A 22,080-nucleotide genomic window follows, 5' to 3' on the forward strand; every position below is an offset into this window, starting at 1 on the left:
AATGTTGTGGTTATTGTAATAAATAAAGAAATAATTTAAAATTCTAACTTGTTCAATATTAATTTCATTATATTTAGCTTTATAACTGGTAGAATACCTACCGTTTTCCATTTGTTATAACAATTCACCCAGTACAAATCAAAAATGTTTCCACCGGTTTCAATGAAAACTGTAAAAGGTCACAAACGCCGAAGACCCTTTTTCCATTTGGAATTCACGTTGACACCGAGTCTAACCGTCGAGATTGACGTGGAATTGGGGCGGCTTAGACCGGGGAAATGACGCAAATATACTCCGCATATATGTAAAAGGATGCCAAGGTTAAAGGGTTTATAATATGAAACCAACAGTGAGCAATTACATTTCAATTAGAATCATAATATAAAGACTGACTGGCATTTCATTAGCTTACGCAAATTATTTTTAATATAATGTTTTGTAATGATGAAGGTTTTATGCTTTCTCGGATTGATGTCATAAAAATAATTAACTCTTTTATTTAATTCATCATTTTCATTTGTATATATTTTACTTTGATACATAATTTGACACATGTTTTAAAAAACATTAATTATAATATTTTTATGCCAGATCTGTTAGGTACCAGACATCGGTGACAATCTTTTCCTTGATGGTTGTCCAAATCATAAAATGATATTCATTTTTTTTATTTCTTGTCTTCAGTGTATGGATTATCATTACCAGAAAAGTTAATATTCTTTTTAAGCAATTCTTTTTACTAGATACGAGATTCATTTATAATTATTATTCTATAAATACTAGCAAGTTATAATTTTCATGTTTCCACTAATGTGACATCTTGTAGCTCTGCAGTCTCTGTGCAGTGTGTATCATGCGATTAACCATTTGATAGCATCATCTATTTAATTTTTATTGACGTGTTAAATTGGTTAAATTTATATTTATTAGGTTACCTATGTTATTGTAAGTTCATATTACATTAAAAAATTCTTTCTCTTCTTTTTTCTTGTATTATTATGTCATCAATAATTGTGTTTTTATTTAGTTTATGGCAACATTTTTGTAATTATGTATCTACCTAAATTGTATTTTTGTCTAAGACACATTTTCTATAACCGTTATTCCCATAAAACTTTTTTTTTAATCTGTAAAATAAAATAGTTCTGCCATCCTTATAAAAACTTAGACCAACACAAATTTAATTTACAATAATTTCAAGTAATAGTTTTATAAAAATAGATTGCCATATTACTATACTAATATGCAAGCCATGTATGTATTCTTATTTTTGTGCTATATCCGTTACTAGGCGTCGGTGATACAATCATCTCTCTGGCTGCCTGTAATTAAAATAGGGAGGGTAGAGTCATGTGGTGAAACCAGTCTTTAACGTATTTGAATCAAAACATTTTTCTAGTGTCTCACTTACTGGAGAAACTTTTCCTGATTAATAAAATGTAGAATTTGATACTCTTTGCAATACTCATATTATTAAATGAAGGAAGTATACTAGTTTTAACTTATTTTATTATTTTCTTAGCATTTTTCTTACCCATCACCTCCCCCATGACTTTGTCAATTTTTATGCTCTCTCTGATATGAAGCATACGTTTTTTCTCATTTTTAAAGGCTTAAAATTGAGTATTAAGTCTATGGAGGTCGACAATTCCATTACAATATCGACCGTGTTTAGGAAAAAGGGCGTAACCCTCACAGTTTTTACAACAAATTAACATAAATATAAAATATTAAAAAAAACAAACAAATTTTACAGTAGGGGCAAAAAACATTTTTGAATGATTTTGGTTAAATATTTAAAAAAAATAATATAGGCACAGATATTGGGTGCATGATGATTTATGATTTGGTGTTATATCTTTTTAATCTAATAACAATTAAAGAAGTTATAGAAAAATCATTAAAATTGAGGGTAAATGCTAAATTAAAACTTAATTAAAGCTCAATTAAAACTTGAATTTTGAAAATAATTCGGTATTTGCGGTTTACTTCCTTTTTACAGAACATGTATTTAGTTGTATACATTGTTAATATCTAATAATAATAAATCGAGGATTACGCCCTTTTTCTTAAACACAGTCGATATGATTATTATCGTCTACCTGAAACAATAAACATGAACACTCAAGCTACTATACTACGGTCGTGGGTCCTACTTCTCACCTCCGTAACTCGTAAATTTACGGGAACCTCGCACGCGCCTCATACTAATCTGCTTGAGATCACTTTTAAGGCTAACATCATGCTATTTGTGTATACTTCTATTTTAGGTAGACGATTCATAAAATAAAATGTGTATATCATATTATTATGCAAACAAATTCAAAGTGCACGTCCTGTGCTCACAAAGTACCAAGTTACGAGGCTGAAAACTGGAAGCCAAGACCACTTCGTGACTTGGCATCATGACTTTTCGTATATACCATAGTCTCAGGTAGATGAATCACAAAACGAATTGCGTATTTCATATTATATATACGAGAAATTTCTAATACGAATGCTGTGATAACTCTACATAATTCATTTTTCTTCACCTACCTGTATCAAATATTTTTTTAATATACAGTTTTCTCGTTGTCACGATGTGACGAGCATAATTTAGGATTCATGCATTATAATATGATAAAGTATAAATTTGGTGGCCGAGAACTGGAAGTAATCGACAGTCATTCGAGCTGCGGCAACAGGGCAATATTTGTATGGGTAATTTTAATCTGCGACCAATAGGGATAAGCGTCCATTTTGTAAAAAGACAGTGCGCGAATCTTATATCCTGAGCTAGCCGTGCCTGTTATTTATCTGCTTTCAGAGTAACAGAGATAAGATATTGTGTAAGTTGTGGTTTAGACGCCATGAGGTGCATATAATTCTAATATAATTTCGTACATAACAATAATATATAATAACATTTAAATTAATAAATTACATACGTAATTACACATTTCTGCATTAGTTCACTTCTCTTCTGTGTTTAAAACATGAAAATTATGTACTAACCTAATTTATTATTACAACGTTTTTATTAGCTCGTATTCTTATTTTTCCGGTGATTTTTTATCTGGTACAAATCTTGCAATCGATTTTTAACTAATTTCCCGACAAGCTAGACATTTGAAACTTTTAGAATATATCAGAACACAATTCCAATGTATTTTTTAATATTTTTAGCCATCTTTAAGTAGAATTGAATTCATTTTCAGTTAATTCTGTTTTGTATGAAAAGTTATTTCGGAAGAAATCCGTAATCCAATCCACTTTATTGGTTGCCAGGAGTCCTAGCAACTAAATTATTAATATATACGTACGTTACTATGGAAATCAATATGAATGTCAAAATGACATTTCAGTATTATTTCCATCAAGTACAATTTTTTTGATCGTGCTAGTCAAGTTTATATGATTCAACAGAAAATTTAAAAACGTTGTATGTAAAAGGTTCTTTTTATCTTATTATTTTATTAATTTAACATAATTTTTTATTAATTAAGAATTAATAATTAATTTATTTAAATTAATTCTTTTGGTTCAGATTATTCTAAACCCTACATAATTATCAATTATTTAAAGTAATTATATAAATCGATTTTAAATTCGTTGCTCATCATTTTGTATGATTTTAATGACTTAAGTACAAGCAAAATCTATCGTTTAATAACTATTTAAAATATTCAAGTCAAAAACATTAGGATGTAAAGCTCGGGGGAATATTGAAATTCCTTCAAAATCTACTCTTGGAGTAATTTAAATTTAAATTCGATACCAATTTCTGCTTTGCGAAGAATTACATTATTCTTTGAGGCCTGTTAATTATAAATAAATTGACCTTTTTCAGCGAGAGAGAGTTACGTCTTTCAGTGAAACAATTTCATTTGGTTTCCATCCATTTCACTTTCACAGAATAGGATTTTCTCCATAATGTTTGGTTTAAATTTATTTCGCGAGGAATTCCTTAAACAATTGCGTAATTTAAGAATAATATGAGTTTTTTAAACAACTCAGGTTAATGGAATGAAGCATTTTCAAGAGATATTTAATAACATAAATATTTTAATAAACGCCCAGCTCCAAGAACTAATTCAAATTTTAAAAAAAGTTACTGCCTCATATAAATAAAACGACAAACTTTATTATATCTTTAATATTTTGTGATAAATACTTAATTACATACTCTAAGTAAAATAAAGCAAATGGGATGTTATTTTTATTAAAATTAGAAAATGTTTCACATTAGTAGAGGCATAGATCTAGTAGATCTGTAGTTCCATGGAAACTGACCGTTTAAAACTTATATTTTGGAAAAAATATAATAATATTTTTTTCTCATTATTTTGAGAATTATTGTAAAAATATAATGTATTAAATTTCTATTTTTTCTTCTTATCACACCATCCCTTCACTTTGTCATGATTTCTATCATCTGCTACCTTGAACAGTTTAGTAAAGCTTCAGTCTTACTATTCGCAGACTTTCTTTAACTTATTTTCTGGTACGTTTACCATTAATCTTTCATTGGACAATATGGTAGGGAATTCTGTAGCTATTCTAATTTTCTGGCGTTGATACTACGCACAATTTTTCAGTCTTTATAATATTTATATATTTTGTCATTTCATTTGAAATCTGTTTTTTAAGATAGTACGTAAGACAAGCCAAGACATCTAAGTATCAAAATGTTTTACGTACACTCCATGTGTCATTAATTAGTACGGAGTATTCTTGAATATGGGATCATTAACTGGAGTACTTATGAGGTTTCATATAAGCTTGTTTTAAAGCGTGTTCAGAAGAAATTTGTTCGACATCTTTATTTTAATGTATATAATTATTTTTCTTTTGACAGTTTTTTAAACGAGTATTTTTCGACTAACTTTCTTCAATGCATGCTCACCTTTCATTCTCTTGAAGCTCATAGGTCACTTCTGCTATTAAAGATTTTTTTCTGTTCTCGCGTGGTATAGTTTCTAATCACGATATTTTGGACATTTTGAATTTGTATGCACACCTCAATTACAGGCGTGGTTGCAGCAGCCATGACCTATTTTGGATGAAAGCTGTTACCTCATGCCAAGCTCACCAGGCACCAATATCGAGGGCTGTTTGGCTGGTTAATGCACTCCCTAGAGATGTAGACATTTTTAGCGATGCATTGTGTATTTTGTTTTTAAAATATACTTTATTTTATTTGTATTTTTTTTGAATTATTGTTGTTTTTTTATTTTATTTCTTTTGTATTGCACAATGTAAATATTACATGATAAATTATTATGCCGTGTTCAAAATTATGTTAAAATAACAAAAGTTCGTGAATGCAGTATTTTTATAATGACCTAAATTTAAATCATTATTTCATGCATGCAATTCACTCATGCGTCAGTTTGTCACAACTGCATTTTTCAAATGTATTTCCACATGAAAGATTTAAAGTAACATTAAATTTCCTTTTTAAACACAAATATTATAAGTCAGGTTCTTAGAAAAAAAACGGCAGATTCCATTTCCGTAAAATGTTAGTGAGTCATTACAAATGTCTTATATTTTTCTTAATTTCTGAAAAAAGGTATTTTTAAATGTTATTTTCATACTAAGAATATATACAATATGTTATAATACTAGAGAAATAAGATATGTTATTTACTTGTCAACATTTTTCAAAAGTGGAAACTACCGCTTTTATTTCTAAAGCTCTCAAGTATTTTAATTAAACAAATATTATTTTTTTAATGAATATTTAGTATAATATGGTTCATCATTTGATACTGATAACTCGAAACACTCCTATATGGTTATTTTCTACGCATAGTCATTAACCATTCATTATTATTACCAACTTAATGTTTTGTAAATAACCTTCACAAATATTGATGAACAGTCTTCAAATAATATACATATTATAATATATGATGTAGATCATTTAATTTTTTGGGATTTTACTAAACAATATCTTACGCTAAACAACATGTTAACAGTGATTAATTAGAGAGCGGTATATTTTTTTATGAAATAAATAAAAGTAATCAAAAATATATTTTTAACTTATCTCACAATTTTCGTTTCTTTAAATTTTCTTGTTTTTTATATTATATACTAAAGTAGGTATATAATTACATACATACAATTTTAATGATCGGTACATACTTACACTGTATACTTTTACAAAGATAATAAAGGGAACTATTTTATATATATATGTATATACTATATACACATAATATAATAAACTAATAATGTAAAACTAAAGCTGAAAAAACCCGTTAATAATAGTATTAATAATTTATTGTTCCAGCACTTATATTTGTTTCTTATAAGCTCACAGTTCCTTTTATTCTAATATTTCTTTTCTAGGCACATAAAAACATCTTTATTTGACTAATTAGCGTACAATAAATAAACATGGCCGATGAACAAGGTAATAAAGTATGAAGATACTCTATTAATAAACTTACTAATAAAATAAATGTCATACATAAAATAAAAGTTATATAAAATAATACTCATTCTGTTTTGCATTGCCGAAAAGAATCTAGTTTACCCTGCTTGTCCTGTCGGTTCATCTTTTTTTCACTGATGTTCGCGACTTTATTTTACGTGAGTGCGCAAATCATATCGTTTGCATATGATTACATTCGTTATGACAATTTCTGCCACGTGGCACATGTCAAAACAACTGTAGAACAAAAAAATATATTTTTAAAATCAATCTCGATATAACGCATTTTAACTCGCCGAGGTACTAGTACTATAGTATACAAACAATAATTAATTTAAATATTAAGATGTACAATCACAATAAATTTTAAATAGCATGCATTATATATTGATGAGGTCTTGAACAGGACTTTATCCATTGGCGTGTCTTCAGAGTGGGTCAGAGAAGACGAAGAAAACTCCATCTAGATTCCTGGACACTCAATCATTATTGGTCATTATCCAAAATAATGAAGTTCTAAAGAAGAAAAAGAGTAATAGCCCAACATCCAATAAGCAGAGTTATCATCAAAAAGTTAATAGTCGTAATTTTTGAAAATATCCACTTTTAAAGATAAAAATATTATGATATCAACGTAAAAAATTCGCAGTATGTACGAGTGGGCGAAAAGACGTCGATACAGATATACATATATTATATTATAGTATTACACGTTATGGGCAGAACGGCACGTCAAGCCGTACATGATTTGGACAGAACACGCGGCGCAGACGCTAGCTGATGACCGGACGTCCGGTTTAGCTTATGGGTGATACGTCACATCCGTTGTCATAACAAAACACATGCTTGCAGGCTATTTTGACCTTTCGAAAATTGGGTATCGATATAATACTTCACCCCTAATATAATAACATGGCAAATAAAACCCTATTCTATGCTATTTTCATTTTGCTTATAATAATTGTCTTTTTTATCACAATAAACCTCGCATAGCAATTTTGAGTGTATTTATAACAATAAATATTTTTTTATTAAATAGATTATCATTTAACAAAAAAATTGGTGGACTCATAACCAAACAGCAACTCCAGGTGAGTGTTTTTTAGTATGAGTTGTTATATTGTCAAAAATTAGCACTTTTTAATTGGCTAAATGATTCCATAATTAATATAAAATACGCCGCCTTCCGATGAGGTTCCCTTATAGTTTTTACTTCATGATAAATAATAGTTTCCAATTCACTCAACCTTTCAGGTCTATCATGTTTCGCAAAACATTACAAAAACAAGTGCATTTACCAAACCTAGCATTATTTAGAGACTTGTAATAATAGTATTGAAAAATAATCACGAATTAACACTTATACACTATTATATTATTTATTAGAGTTATCGTTTTACTGTCAAGATTATTTGGGGGAGTTGAGTCGAATTTCGATTATAATATGATACCTACAGTTAGCATAGTAGCTACTATCTATAGGTATAGTTTTTTTGTTTTTCATGTTCTGTATAACCTATTGTTTTTAAAAAGGGTATTTTTTTCCTCAAAATACCGCAAGCTTTGTGTTCTACGTCTTCACTGCTTTAATAAGAATTCACGCTGACGTCTCGCTAATTTATGAATTTATGAAAATTTCGAAAACTTACTTGAACCAACGAAAAAACAAATATAAATTAAGCTTATACTACGAAACAATCACGTAAATAAAAAAAGCTCTCGCGTGAAAAATTTTCACGGCAGTCGAAAAAATATAAGATTTTTTGTATTTAACTATAACAAATGACCCTCGGTAACTAGCGTTCGCATTAATAATGACCCGAGGAAGAAAATTTACTGATTTGATATGCCTTTTTTACCGTTAGGCGTAGGTATATTTTTCCGAGTGATATTTATTGCGCCGGCAAAACGGTACGTCATTGATAAGAAACCTTTTTAGGTCAGGTAAATCACGCAAAACAAAGTGCAGTCTCCGTATTGCATTGTATGAATACATTTAAAAATTTTGACATCATTCAGAAGTAAGTAAAATAAATAAATAAAAATGTTTATTCCTTAGCAATATTATGTCTCGATAGAGTAGAGGTGTGTTATTAGCTTTTTTTTTACTGGGAATGATTGTCAACAATTTTCCTTAACCATTGGGTCTTTGTACAGGATCAAAGATACATTTAATCACGCAGTGGGATTGCATATACAATCTATGGCAGTACAGAGGCATACTCTACTAATTTGGCTACTGTAAGACAAAAATTAATGGAAATACTATGAAAGTGAAACAAAAAAGGGTTACCAACATTTTTTTTATGATTTTACCGAGGCTTTGACTACGACTCGCTATCATGTCGCCTCTTCTTTTCTAGAAGGGGATCCATCGATCAGGTCCTCACTCCTATTTCGTTACAGGATCAAAAATACATTTAATCACGCAGTGGGATTTCATACACAATCTATGGCGGTACAGAGGCATACTCTACTAACTAGGCTACTGTAAGACAAAAATTAATGGAAATACTATGAAAGTGAAACAAAAAAGGGTTACCAACATTTTTTTTATGATTTTACCAAGGTTTTGACTGCGACTCGCTGTCATATCGCCTCTTCTCTTCTAGAAAGGGATCCATCGATCAGGTCCTCACTCCTATTTTGTTAAATAACTTTACAATTTTTCCTAGCTCTTCCGTCTTACCCACCTCCAGGACACCCTTCAATTCGTCGACATTCTCATTGATATCCGCAATTTGCAGCTATACTCTGTGAAGTTCATATTTAGGGCATTGTAGTGCTATATTATGTACAATGTCCTCTAAAACATGACATTTATCGCAGAGCTGCGATTCCCTTCTTCCCATGAGGACATAAAATCTTTTGCCCAATGTGTGCCCCGTTTTTAGCCTCAGTATTAACTTAAACTCGTTCCTTGTCAAAGGAGACTCTACAAACCAGGGCACCTCTCGTGGTGATGGCAGAATAGACTTACTCCATTTCCCCTTTTCTAATGATGCCCTATGGTGAAAATCTATCCACATACTTTGGCCTTTTTTCTTTGTAGCCTCATTCCAGTCCAGGTAATAATAATATTTACACTGTATATCTCGGCTGTCTTTTTTTCACCTAATATTCTTTCTTTCAGACTTCACTTTTTTATACTAAATTCTGTTAACTTGTTGATTTTACTTTCTATTCGACCCGAGCGTTCTACTCAAATGCTCAAATCTAACTGGCTACCAACATTTAAAACTAGTCATTATTAAAAGTCAATATTTAGCTACGAACCATTTTGATACATTTTTAAATAAAAATTCATCGTGTACGGACCATAGGAACGTATTTAATTTGCCGTAACACACTACACCGTGAAATTTTGTATCGGAATTATATATGGTCATAATAGATTAAAGACCGTCTAACCTCTTTGGGTTGTATAGTACTGGGATAAAATTCATGTCTAAATCTTGTCGGTTTATTGAAAGCCAGCAGCAAACAAATTTTGAAAATAGCCGATATTATGGATTATTTGTTAGGTTAGGTTAGGTTTTCATTCTTGAATTTATGAATTTTGACCAAATCGGCTATGAAAAAGCTCCACAAACAACGCATCTTTTTTTCATCATGGTGCTGAAATAGAGATAGCCGTATAGTACTACTATTAATAATGTAGATATTACCAAGATTTTTTTATATAAATTACTATTCATTGACAATTTCAAATAAAAAACTTGTTTGACTTATACCAAAAATAGAACATTCACACTCCACTTTCATCAAATACGGTAGTATTAATTTAACATTCTAATTTTATTGAAAATATTACATTATAATATGGAACTAGATAGCCAAATGTGAAGATGAACTATCACAAAAAATTTAAATATTATATTTACATTTATTACAAAAACGTCAAATTATTCACTACACGTCTATACTTTAGCCTACCAAATGCTATGTTGTTCTGAAGTTAGTAATTTACCCAAACATAAAATGTTAAACAGAAATAGCTTCGAGTGTTGCACAACTAAAAGATCATTGGACAGTTTAGTTATATTCTCAGCCCTTTTGATAAAACACAGATTTAAGATTAAAAAATATTATAACTTCAGCCAGAACTTTCCATGCAATGGATATAATATTATGATAACCACTTTTTCCTCAATACAACAGGTAACCTATAATACGATAAGTCTCAGAGCAAACGACATGTGGTATAGTTTGACCAATCTAATTACTATTTATGGGTAAAGTAGCTAAAATTCATATTAATTTATTTATGGAAGCATCATTTTATCATAAAACTTTAAACATTATTAATTGTCAAAAGTAAAATATTTAAAAATAAATATTTCAAAAATATGTCTCTCCTCAGCGTTTGTCATCACAACTATGTTGTGATTGAATGTATTGGTATCTTAAGTGGTAAATCACATCGTTTTTCTAATATTGATGGTTTTTGTGATATATAAAATATGTATATTCAATAAAAAATACTGCAATATTTTTTTTAAGTTATTCATTTAAATAAAAAAATAGATTTAATTTAAATATTATGTGGACAGATCTATGAGGACTCCAAATAATCTTGGCATATTCTATAATACACAATACAAAGTATACGCAAAATTTAGGTAGTTCTCAACAAGCCTAGGATTTTACTAGCTTTAGTATGATGTTAAGAATATACTAAATAAAAGTGAACTTTGCTTCATGTAATAAATACTGCCAAATATTATATTTTTTTTAATTATAATCAAATATTATTTTTTTTCGACCATGTCCGATCCTTATAGAATCATATTGGCCTCCACAGAGTAGAGGATTGTATTAACAGATTTTGTTTTTTACTAGAAATGGATGTCAGCCACTTGCTCAACCTATTAGGTCCATACCCTGACTCGCACCCAAATTGAAAAACAATATGTGTACTTGCCAGATCCAGGATTTGAGCCTTGGACTCACGGCGTTATAGTTCTACGCTTAAGCCGCGCGGCCACCGTGGGCGTTAATAATACGGATTAAATAAAAAAATAAGATGTAGGTAATTTTAACATTTACAAAAATCAATTGCAAGACGCCATAGTCAATATATATGAGGGTCATTTATTTTCTCATTATATCAATGTTGATATAAAACAACTCGGTTTTATATTTTTTTCAGAACAAAAAAAAACACAGTATAAAAGACTATAATTTATAAATAGTATGATGCCTAACTTATAAGATTTAATTATTTAACTTCACTGATTACTTTTCTAAAAGGTGAGCCTTTACTTGCAGAGCTATTTAGTCAAAATTAATTTTCTGAAATGTTTGAGAGCTCTGTTACAATTTCGCAATTTTACATCTCTCCAAAAGTTTTGACCGGCGCGTGGAACCTTGGATTTCGTATCATAACTTTCGCTTCGTTATTAACTTTGATTTCATATTATTCATCCGGTCGCATGTGATTTATCACATTTGTTGCCATATTTGCTTTAATGGCGATTTATCAAAATATTACATGTCATTTGCTTAGAAATCTCAATTAATTATTTTGGCTGCTTTCATACATATTTATAAGAGCAATCTTAGTTTCACGTGTAACGTTGATTAATTCGATCTAGAGTTAAATACTAGAAACCACATATTATTGCTTGTTCGTTTGCAATCAATCATTATAAGATGTTGTTTTCCTTAACACGTGGATATAATAATATATTTCTAAATAAATTCTTCTGATTTAGGTGCGTACTTAAAGAAAACGCTTTAAGTTTATTTTTATTTTCATTTCCTTTAAGCTTCTTATTTCCAATTAACAATTGTATATAAAAATTTCCATGGCTTATTTTACAATTTTTAACAATCCAATATAAAATTTTTAAATAATTCATTGATTATCAACCTTTTTTTGGCGAAACACATATATTTTCTAAAATTTTGAGGAAGCCCTACATGATTGCATTGATATACTACTGGATGCATCATATACTTCTTAAAATGACGCCTGATTTTTAGCGACTCGGCTAGTGTTAAAACTTACTGTTTTAATATCAGCGGACTTAACTCGATATAAGCTCACTTAATATTTGTCTCGAAAAAGACCTGGCAATAATTATGAGTAAGCCTGATCTAGCTTGCATCTTACTCTAACTAATAGTCAGCGCATGACGACTTGCTCTGTCCGCTCAGACATGAATTTTTGGTAGCTTGCAAGCTTTTGGTTGCAGACACCCTTGGGGTCACTATTCCAAGAACACAAATATAGTTTTACAGCCAGGGCAATACGGGTGAAATTCGGAAAGCCATGTTAACGGTCTTAACGCATTATACGTACAAGGAAATATTATAAGACAATATTCGTAATATCTTCTTTTGTGGTACATTTTTAAAATTACACTTGTATGGGAACTCCTCATCTAGTAGTATATCAATGCATGACTGACACATTATATTAAGTACTAGAAAGAAATACTTATGTACGCGCATTAGAAGTAATACTTATTTGACGTAACAAAACAAAAACAAAACAAATAAGTAGAAAAAACGATAAAATAATTGAAGAAAGATATTTAATGCAATGAATAAAGTTTTGATTAAAAAGCATAATCAAATTAAAATGATATTTATTGATACACAGTTAATCTATTTTTACACAATTAGAAAATAAAAAAATACTTACAAAAAAATTACCTGAAATACTTGAAAAATCTAATACTTACAAATAAGCATAACAATTTTTTATTAATTTTTTTTTTACAAGTTTTGTCACTGATAAATTTTTAACTGCACAATGTGGGAAAAAATAATTAATAATATATATTACACATGTAAATAGATAATTATTAACAATTATAAATATAAATAAAATGTAATACATGAACTGCTTCACTATGGATTTTAACAATGACCACATGTTATACTGAGTACCTTGCGTTTGTATACAGCTGACTGATTTGCGAATTCGCATTGGGTATACCCCGATCACGGCTAATTTCATCATGTCGCACTTTCGTAATTGTGTGCGCGCGCAGCTCTCAATTTTACGCTCTACTAAATGCACCAAAAGAAGTTTAACTTCAAAAATATAAAATAAGTGTAAAAAGTAGTAGACATTGACATACAGAGACAAATTGCAACACCTCATTAAATGCATTTAAAACGACAAATGTTTTCAATACTATCGGGTTGAAATATAAATACACCCTTAAAAAATAAATCATAACTATGCTGTAACTTATAATGTTATCTTCCAAATTTAAATACATTTACATAAATAAATAAACAATGGGTAGCAGTCGGTGACGTAAATTTTTGACAAATGTATTCCTTAACTCTTACTAACTACTCTCCGAACCTTGGGTTAGCGATCACTTATATAATTGACTGACACAGAGATTAGGGATAATTATGAAATAATTATTTATAGAATTATTCATGTATTTTCATAATTTTCTTAAACAGTTTTTTTGTTTCATATTACACTTATCTACATATTAGAGACAAAAATATGCTGACTACTACAATTCTGTTTTTGAGTTTATGATCATAAAAGCTTGGCTTAGGCTCTTCTCCATAATATTTGTAAAAAACTTTTCTGCCAGCGACACAAATTCATATGAAAATTATTACGGTTGGGCTAAAAATGAGAATTTTAGTTGGCATGTCGTAAAAATAAGCGCAAATTGAAATATATCATATTAAGTATAAAAATGCAAAACAAAAACGATGCATTATTCGTATTCAGCATTGTCTAGTTAAAATCTTCTCTTTCTGTTTTCTTTTATATAAAAAAATGTCAACCAAATTGCAGTATATCGCGATACATTTATCCTTATATAGAGATTTATATATATGTATATGTGCTCTTTTCCAACATTGCAATATGAAATTCATCATATTATTCAAAGCGGAAAATATATCGGAAGAATGCAGCTTTTTTCCTTTCGTAAATATGTATAAGTTCTTCAGGCTTATTGGCTGTTTTGGCTTTCTGTTTATTAAAAACCATAGTTTCTCAAACTTTTTTTAGATTACCGCCTTCTGAAGGAATTTTCTTCTTTTCTATATATCACCGCTTGGAAAATTGAATCTCTATCTCAAATACTAATAAAAAAAAATTGACAAAATATTAAATGACTAGATGTATATAAAACAAAATAATTTTGATTAAAACATCTGAACTAAAATATAAAACAACTTATTAAAATATTTACTAACCAATTCAGTAAAATTAAAAATAATGATGGTTATTTATCTATTGTGGTGTATATTTCGTATTGTCCACTTGCTTATCGATTCTCTCCTACTTTAGGAAATCTTGACGTATTCGTCGATAGATACCCATTTTCGATTGCCGATGTACTGATGACCATATGAAATAGATATTTATAAATTCATCTTAAGACCATGTCTTTTACATCTTAATTAGAAGTATAATTGAGAAAAAATCACAAGGAATACATGAAAATAAACCAAATGAGCATGGTTTTAAGAATTTTTATAACAACGTTCAACAAGGAACAGAATTCCCAAAAAGCTTAATAAGATCTTTTACGAAAATTTTTCTACACCCGAATCTAAAACAAAATAGTTTTTGGCTCCTACGTGGTACGTACCATAAGTTTACTACCGCTGACGTAAATTAATTCTCACGCATGTGAAATATTCCAATATCTGGAGTGATTTAGTTGAACACAGTTATTGCCCTACAAATTGGCATTACCAATGCCAGATTAGTTCTGCAACTTGAGAAAACAAATAACTTATACTCTTAATATTTCTACAATCACTATTGTATTATTTTTAGTTTACAACATAAAAATATGTAAATATATAATTTAAAATATACGAGAAGGGGTAAAATAGCGTATTTGGCGTAGCCTGGAGCATTACAACTTTTTCCAGGAGAAATGTATCTCCTAATTCATTAAACTTTGTACACTTCGATTGGGAGGCTATTTATATATTTATATAGCAAGAATGGACAGTACTCAACCTCCGATGGGAATCCTGAATACTAGATGGTCGCAGATAGACTAGCATGGGTGGACTGGACTGGGTAAACAAAGATGCTAGAGCCACGAGTGGACATATGGAGGATAGTGGGCCAGGATAGGCGAAATGGAAGAAGTTCTTGGGTTGAGTTGTTGACCCACCGATGATGATGATGATTATTTAAAAACACCTCAGGAATACACCCATTATTTTTTTATTATTATTAAGTACCTAACGTGACTTGAACTCGCATACGTTGGATACCGGCCAATGTACTTTATCAATTTAGCCACCTGCACCATAACTTAATATTTATGGTTAGGCCAATTATTACGGCGTCCCTAATACAATATAAATTTCTTACCTACCTGACATTATTATCTTTTACAGGTCTATCATTACCAGGCAGTCAATTTGAAATTCTATGCTTGTAAACACACATAACCTGTATAAAATTAAAACGTCGTTTACATGCACTGGTTTTGACCGTCAATAGCCGCGCACAGGGTGACTCAGTAAACAGTAACGCGCGAGAGTGGTAGTGCAAGTAAGTGACAACCAGATCATGGAGCCATCTTCATTAAATGTCAATGGCTGGTGTCCTTAAAATAATCCCCCCCAGCATCCAAACCACTCCGTCATATTATTATAGTCCACTGAAAAGCGCCGCCATAAAATCAAGTAAAAGCAATTCCACTAAAGCAAATTTCATTAATATTGGAAACACGTTTTTTGTGACTCGATTCCTAGTCAGCAGGACCTCTCGAAATCGTAGACCGTACTTGTACGTCTTATTAATAATTTAAAATTACAATATTTTTTAATTAAATGCGTTTATTGGTCTGTTAATTGCCTGCATATTCTGCGGATTAATAATTACGGTTGAAAAAAACCCATTATTTCAATAACATATTATAATCTAGATCAGGGGTTCACAATTTTTTTCGTTTATAAAATGTTTTCAAATTAAGAATGCTAAATTTTTAAATCTTGTGAATTAATTAGTATGTACTGGTCAAATTATAATGATATTCACCGATAAAAATAACTATGGTCGATATTATTATAGTTATTATTATCTCTGAAATTAGAGAATATGTTACGTTTTCTCCGAAAGCTGTTCCAAATCACTATCAACAACGGCAATTCTAATAAACATGAAAGGTAGTGTCTTTGTTCGATGGCATCGGTTCTAATATCGATTTGTTCTACATGAGGAAGTATGAATTCAAGCACACATTGTTTAAAAGTATTTAGATAGTAAACTGTTGAACTCATACTGAATTCGGCATTGGTTATAAATTGATATATTTTCTTTTATACTGTCTGTTTTTCATCTGACGGTATGGTGCAGGGAACACAGAATTATATTATATTATAGTATGGTGAATTCGCTGCTTAATAGAAAAATACGCTTAAAATAGAAGACATTTTTTGATAATAATTTACATGTTAAATTATTTTTATTTGAAATTAAAATTTGAATTTGAAAACACTTGTGAGAAATATATAACCACTAGAAAAAATCTTTAAAAAAACAATACGACAGCATATTTGAGCCTGCGCTTCTCGGTAATCGCGCCCATGTGCACTGACCACTATTTTATAAGTATCCTATCTAATTGCGACAAATTGAAATTGTTGGTTTTTTCAATACTTTCTTAAACGCTTTCTAAATTGTGTTACTAAATTGATAATCGGCTTTTATATTTTAAATTAAAGTATTCAATTACCTTATTTACCAACAGGTGCATTTTCAAATTATGTACCAATGTTCAATAAAAGAATATTACATTCTTAAATCCTATGAATTGTTCATTGAATTAAATAATAGCGTAGGTATTGTATTAAATATTTAATTTATATTTCAATTAATCATATTTTCTAACTACTTTATTGGATTCGTTTTTAGTGACCCGAGTTTTTTCTTTTGGCGTCTTCAGACACTGTAGACGTTTTATCTATGGTAAATTAATTTGAATTACTTATATTAAATACACTATCAGATGTATTTTTTGTATGTTAAAATTGTGTAAGGTATAACACGCTAATAAAATTGTTAGTAATATTATAAGGTAGGTCCCTAATTTATTTTAAAAAGTATCATAATTATTCACATGAAGGAACAGCTAAAAGAATAAAAGCACTCGCACGGTCAATGAAATATTAATTGGTTTTAATCCTACATTGGCGAGTTTTTCTTCTAGAATGTTTACAAAGATTTAATAGTCATTTATAATCAAAAATAAGAATCTATTACTTTTAAATCTTATATATTATTTAATATTAAATTAAAAAATGTTCACTTGTATCACTTTCGTTGTCGTAATTTAGAAAAATATGTTATTACGTAAATGATGTTTGCGCTCAGTGTCCTATATTTTACGATAACTAAACTAAAGCTTTAAAAATGCGCATTAAAAAAATGGGCACCGCTTTTCGTTAAAACGCTGTTTGTTCTACAGCCGAGAAGCTTTCCCATTCAAAACGAGCTTTTTTAAATTCTCACAAACACTCTGATGAATGAACTTTTTCTGCCAACGGCTGTATTCTTTTCATGTTTTAATTTGAAGTGTTTTCTATAAGATTTTTTTACGTTCAATAATACCTACGTATAAATATATTTCAAAAGCTCTTTTGTTAATATCGTCGAATACTTATTGATTTCTATTAAAACAATGAATAATACAAAGAAAAATGACAAAAGAAAGTGTTTGTTTTTCTTTGATTTTCCAATGAAGTGAAATATATAGCATTTTTTATTGTCCGTGAAAAATCGCGCTTTCAAAGATTAATTACTTGAAAGCGGTACACATAAAAAACCTTTTCAAAGTTAATATAATATTATACTGAACAATGTGAAATAAAAGCTTTGATTTATATTTTTTTTTAATTTATCAACTGTCTCTAAAATACCTAATTAAATAAATATTTTGTACGACTTTCATGATGATTATACTTTTAAGTGACGTTTCCAATTTTTTACAATACTATTTTTCTCATTCGGCATATTTAACTCATCTGTTTATGTATTTTCGTCTTTCATTTTCATTCATCGTTTATTTGTCATAATTTGATAATTGTATCAGTAAAAAATTCAGTTCAAGGCTTTCAGAATATGAATAAATAAAACGTTTAAATTTTAATACTAATAAGTACTATGTGTGATGAATATGTGCAACAGATGTAGAAAAAATATGTTTCTCTGCATTCTCGGAAATTACAAATACCAAGTTAATTTTTAATTTTATTTGATTGTATTTTATTTTAATTTGTATTATTACTCCAATTAAATACTGTATTTAAAAAAAATTTACGTATTTCTTAAAAGAGTTGCAACCAATATAACGTAAAGAAAACTAAAAATATGTATTCTAAACTCTAAACGATAAGGCCAAATGCTAACTCGCTACGTAGTAAACGTTGAACCAATAAAGAATTTGTAATACTTTAGGTTTCAATAACACCTAAAAAATTTGGGAAGAAATACAAACCCCAATATCTGCAAAAACTTGTTACAATAATAGTAACGTTATGACAACTCATAGTGATATAAACAGCTGATATCAACTCAAAGTACACCAAATGACTTAAAGATACCTGTATTTTAACAATTGATAATACATAAGTCCAAAATTTTAGTTTTTGAACCGTTTAAATTTATCGCTTATTTTGTATTTTACTATGTTGAAAATTTTAGAGAAATGCTTAAAATCTTTTTGGTAATTAATCATTGAGCGAAATTTGCGCCTACTGCAGTATATTCTTCACAAAATGCTTTAAATAATAATTGCCCGAAAGTTTTGCTGAAATTGCAAAAATCTAGACAACTGTTTACGATGCAACGTGTGAAACATTAAAATAGTACCTCTTCTTTATTAAATTTACATATTTTTTTAAATAACATTTCATGGCGACTGGCGATAAAAATTACATCAGCTGTTGTACCTACTAATAATTTACAACTTTCATATACCCGAATTACACTCACGGTGGCCAAGCGGTAACGTCTCGGCGTATTATATCATGGATCTGAGGTTTAAATTCCATGTCTGGCAAAAAACTACATGTTATTTTCCAACGTGTGTTTGGACCCAGAGTATGGACTTAATTGGTTGAGTAGTGGTTTACATCAATTTTTCGTAAAATTTTTTAATACAACTTCCACTGTGTGGAGGCGCAGATTACGATCTTTTTTAGGATCAAACATGGTAAAAAAAATATAGCTTATACTATGTTTAGGTACTTATTTATATATTATATTATTTAAGCCAATTAAAATAAAGGACAATCCATAATCCAAATACTATAATGATGAAGAGGACCTAATTTTATTTAAGGGGAGGATACAATTGATTTTAAATAATTAATATACAAATACATTTATAGATATTAATATTTTATATGCGAAATGTTTAAAATCATTTTAATAATATATTGAACGGAAGAACATTATTATAGGTACAATAAAAATATTTTGTAGAAGAAATTACCGTGTACCTACAGCAATGAATGATTTCTTTATCCAAAACTTTAATAAAATAAACTAATAATAATTTTAATAGATACATATAATATAAATTATTACCCTTTAAGGTAAGTACGGACCTGATACTAAGATTTTAAAGGAATTATCGTTGCTTATAAATGTATTTGCAATGAAAATTGCTAAAAATCAATAGTTTTTGTCGAAACAGTAATGGAGTGATAATTACTTTATGTGTTTTCTTTACATATAATATTTAATTATTTATTCATTTCTGAGTTCCCCTAATAAATAATAAAAAATGTATAGTCATCTTACGCACTGTTGACTGGTTGCTAGCAACCAGAAATTGTGATTGCTTGCCTCAATGACGTGCGTAAACGCTGACTTCCGTTGTGCGTAGAAGGACACGTGCAATTTTATTAATTTGGACGGGATACTATGTAATATTGTGAACCGGCAAATGAAAACATAAGGTAAAATGTACTTTTGATCTTATAATAAAGTATAAATACAGACAGCCGTTGCTAGGCTTGTATTTCTGGCGTGACTACCATAGGTCAAAGCGTAAGTCACCATAAGACACGTATATATATGTTCACATGTTCACAGATTGCGTATAATCATACGTACTGAGGCAGCTCCTAAGGTATTGATAGGTTATTCCTAGTGTACTCTCAATAATGTGTATAATATAGACTTATAAATTTACAAAAATGAATTGAGGCAGCTCTTTCCTCAAGTTTGTACTTATTTTGAACAAAAAAATGTCATATAAACCCCAAAATACAATACAGTGTCTTATAATTTACAATACAAATTAAAATATTTATTTTCTTTGTTACAGGTTTGTAGCTGGAGTATTTTTACGCCATAACGATACGCCAGTTGTCCGAGCGTCGGGACGAGAACTGAGTTACGTCTTGTTAGCCGGTATACTCATGTGCTACTGCGTCACATTTGCTCTTGTTGTGAGACCAAGTGATATTGTCTGTGGGATACAAAGGTAAGTTTATTGTAACTTATTGATCACTATCTAAGTTTTATGATATTATCTTTATCGGTAGATACTAAAATTCAATATGAGCTTTGGCCGTCTTCAAGAAAATTTTCCACTCCCACGTCAATTGAAAACTCTTTCCATTACCTTAATCTCAGGGGTATGGGAACTATACCTATATACTCCAATTACTACAATCTAGATCTCTAGGTGATATTTCCCTCTTCTGCTCTATTGAAAAGAAGGCTCTTGGGTGCATGTGTGTTTTCTATTCTTGATACATGCTTTACCCAACGGGGTCGTCCCAAATTTACGTGTGAAATTACAAAGGAATTACGGTACAATGCATATAGTTTTCGATTGAATTTTCCTTGCCATGTACCATCATCGCTGCGTACGGCTCAAAACATTCTTCTCAATATCGTCCTTATAAATATATCTAGCAGATTTTTATCTTTATGATAAAGTCTAAAATAAAGATTGTTACGTGTCCGGAATTTTTCACGTATGCAGTTGGCCATTGTGCACCGTTCATCGTGAGGCGTTGTACCGTAAATAGATGGCCATAAGCCACATAGCATTTAATCAAATGAGACTTTTTTGTGGAACATTTATCATTAAATATGTTGTATGTAAGTAATAATGTTTCGATTGCGTAGTCCTAACTGTCAAAATAAAATATTTAAAAATACGTAAAGATAGCATAAAATAGGTAAGTAGTTAAGTCAATTAGACATACCATCATATCTCATATATTTAAGTATATATAATTTCAATATTAAATTATTACAGACATAACTATTAATGTTATAATAACATATTAATATACAGTCGAACTCGGTTATTACGATCTCGGACATAGCGAGACTTTGGATGTAATGAGAAAACATTCGTTGACATTTGGTTTATGATTTTCTTCATACATTTATTCACTGTTATAACGAGCAACTTATCAGATATACCGAGCTACATTACTGTTAATGTGTCGATCGTTTAAAAACATTTCGACCCTAAGCAATAAAATCCGATTGGACAGGATGCCGCCGGGGACGGATTACGTTTATGACACTAGTTAAAGTGTCTAATTGCTGTTTTCGCCGGCAATAATGAAAAAGTTTTCACGCACATAGTTAAAAAAATCCAAGGTTTGTGAAGTCCGTAGGTACCTACAAGTGTTTATTACAATAAACAAATTTTTTG

The 22,080-nt window shown here is 29.7% G+C and overlaps 1 protein-coding gene across 1 annotated transcript in view; it reads left to right on the forward strand.

Annotated features, from left to right (window-relative positions):
- Positions 1-22,080, forward strand: part of LOC147073791 (metabotropic glutamate receptor 2-like) — a 411,881-nt gene that overhangs the window by 316,832 nt on the left and 72,969 nt on the right. The window contains exon 11 of the mRNA XM_085944815.1: positions 20,728-20,886. Coding sequence (XP_085800941.1) covers positions 20,728-20,886 — 159 coding nt within the window. The remainder of the gene's footprint in view (positions 1-20,727; positions 20,887-22,080) is intronic.

The sequence above is a fragment of the Rhyacophila brunnea genome, unplaced genomic scaffold, assembly GCF_057557595.1.
Source record: "Rhyacophila brunnea isolate RB1 unplaced genomic scaffold, BYU_Rbru_1.0 scaffold_17, whole genome shotgun sequence".
NCBI lineage: Eukaryota > Metazoa > Arthropoda > Insecta > Trichoptera > Rhyacophilidae > Rhyacophila > Rhyacophila brunnea.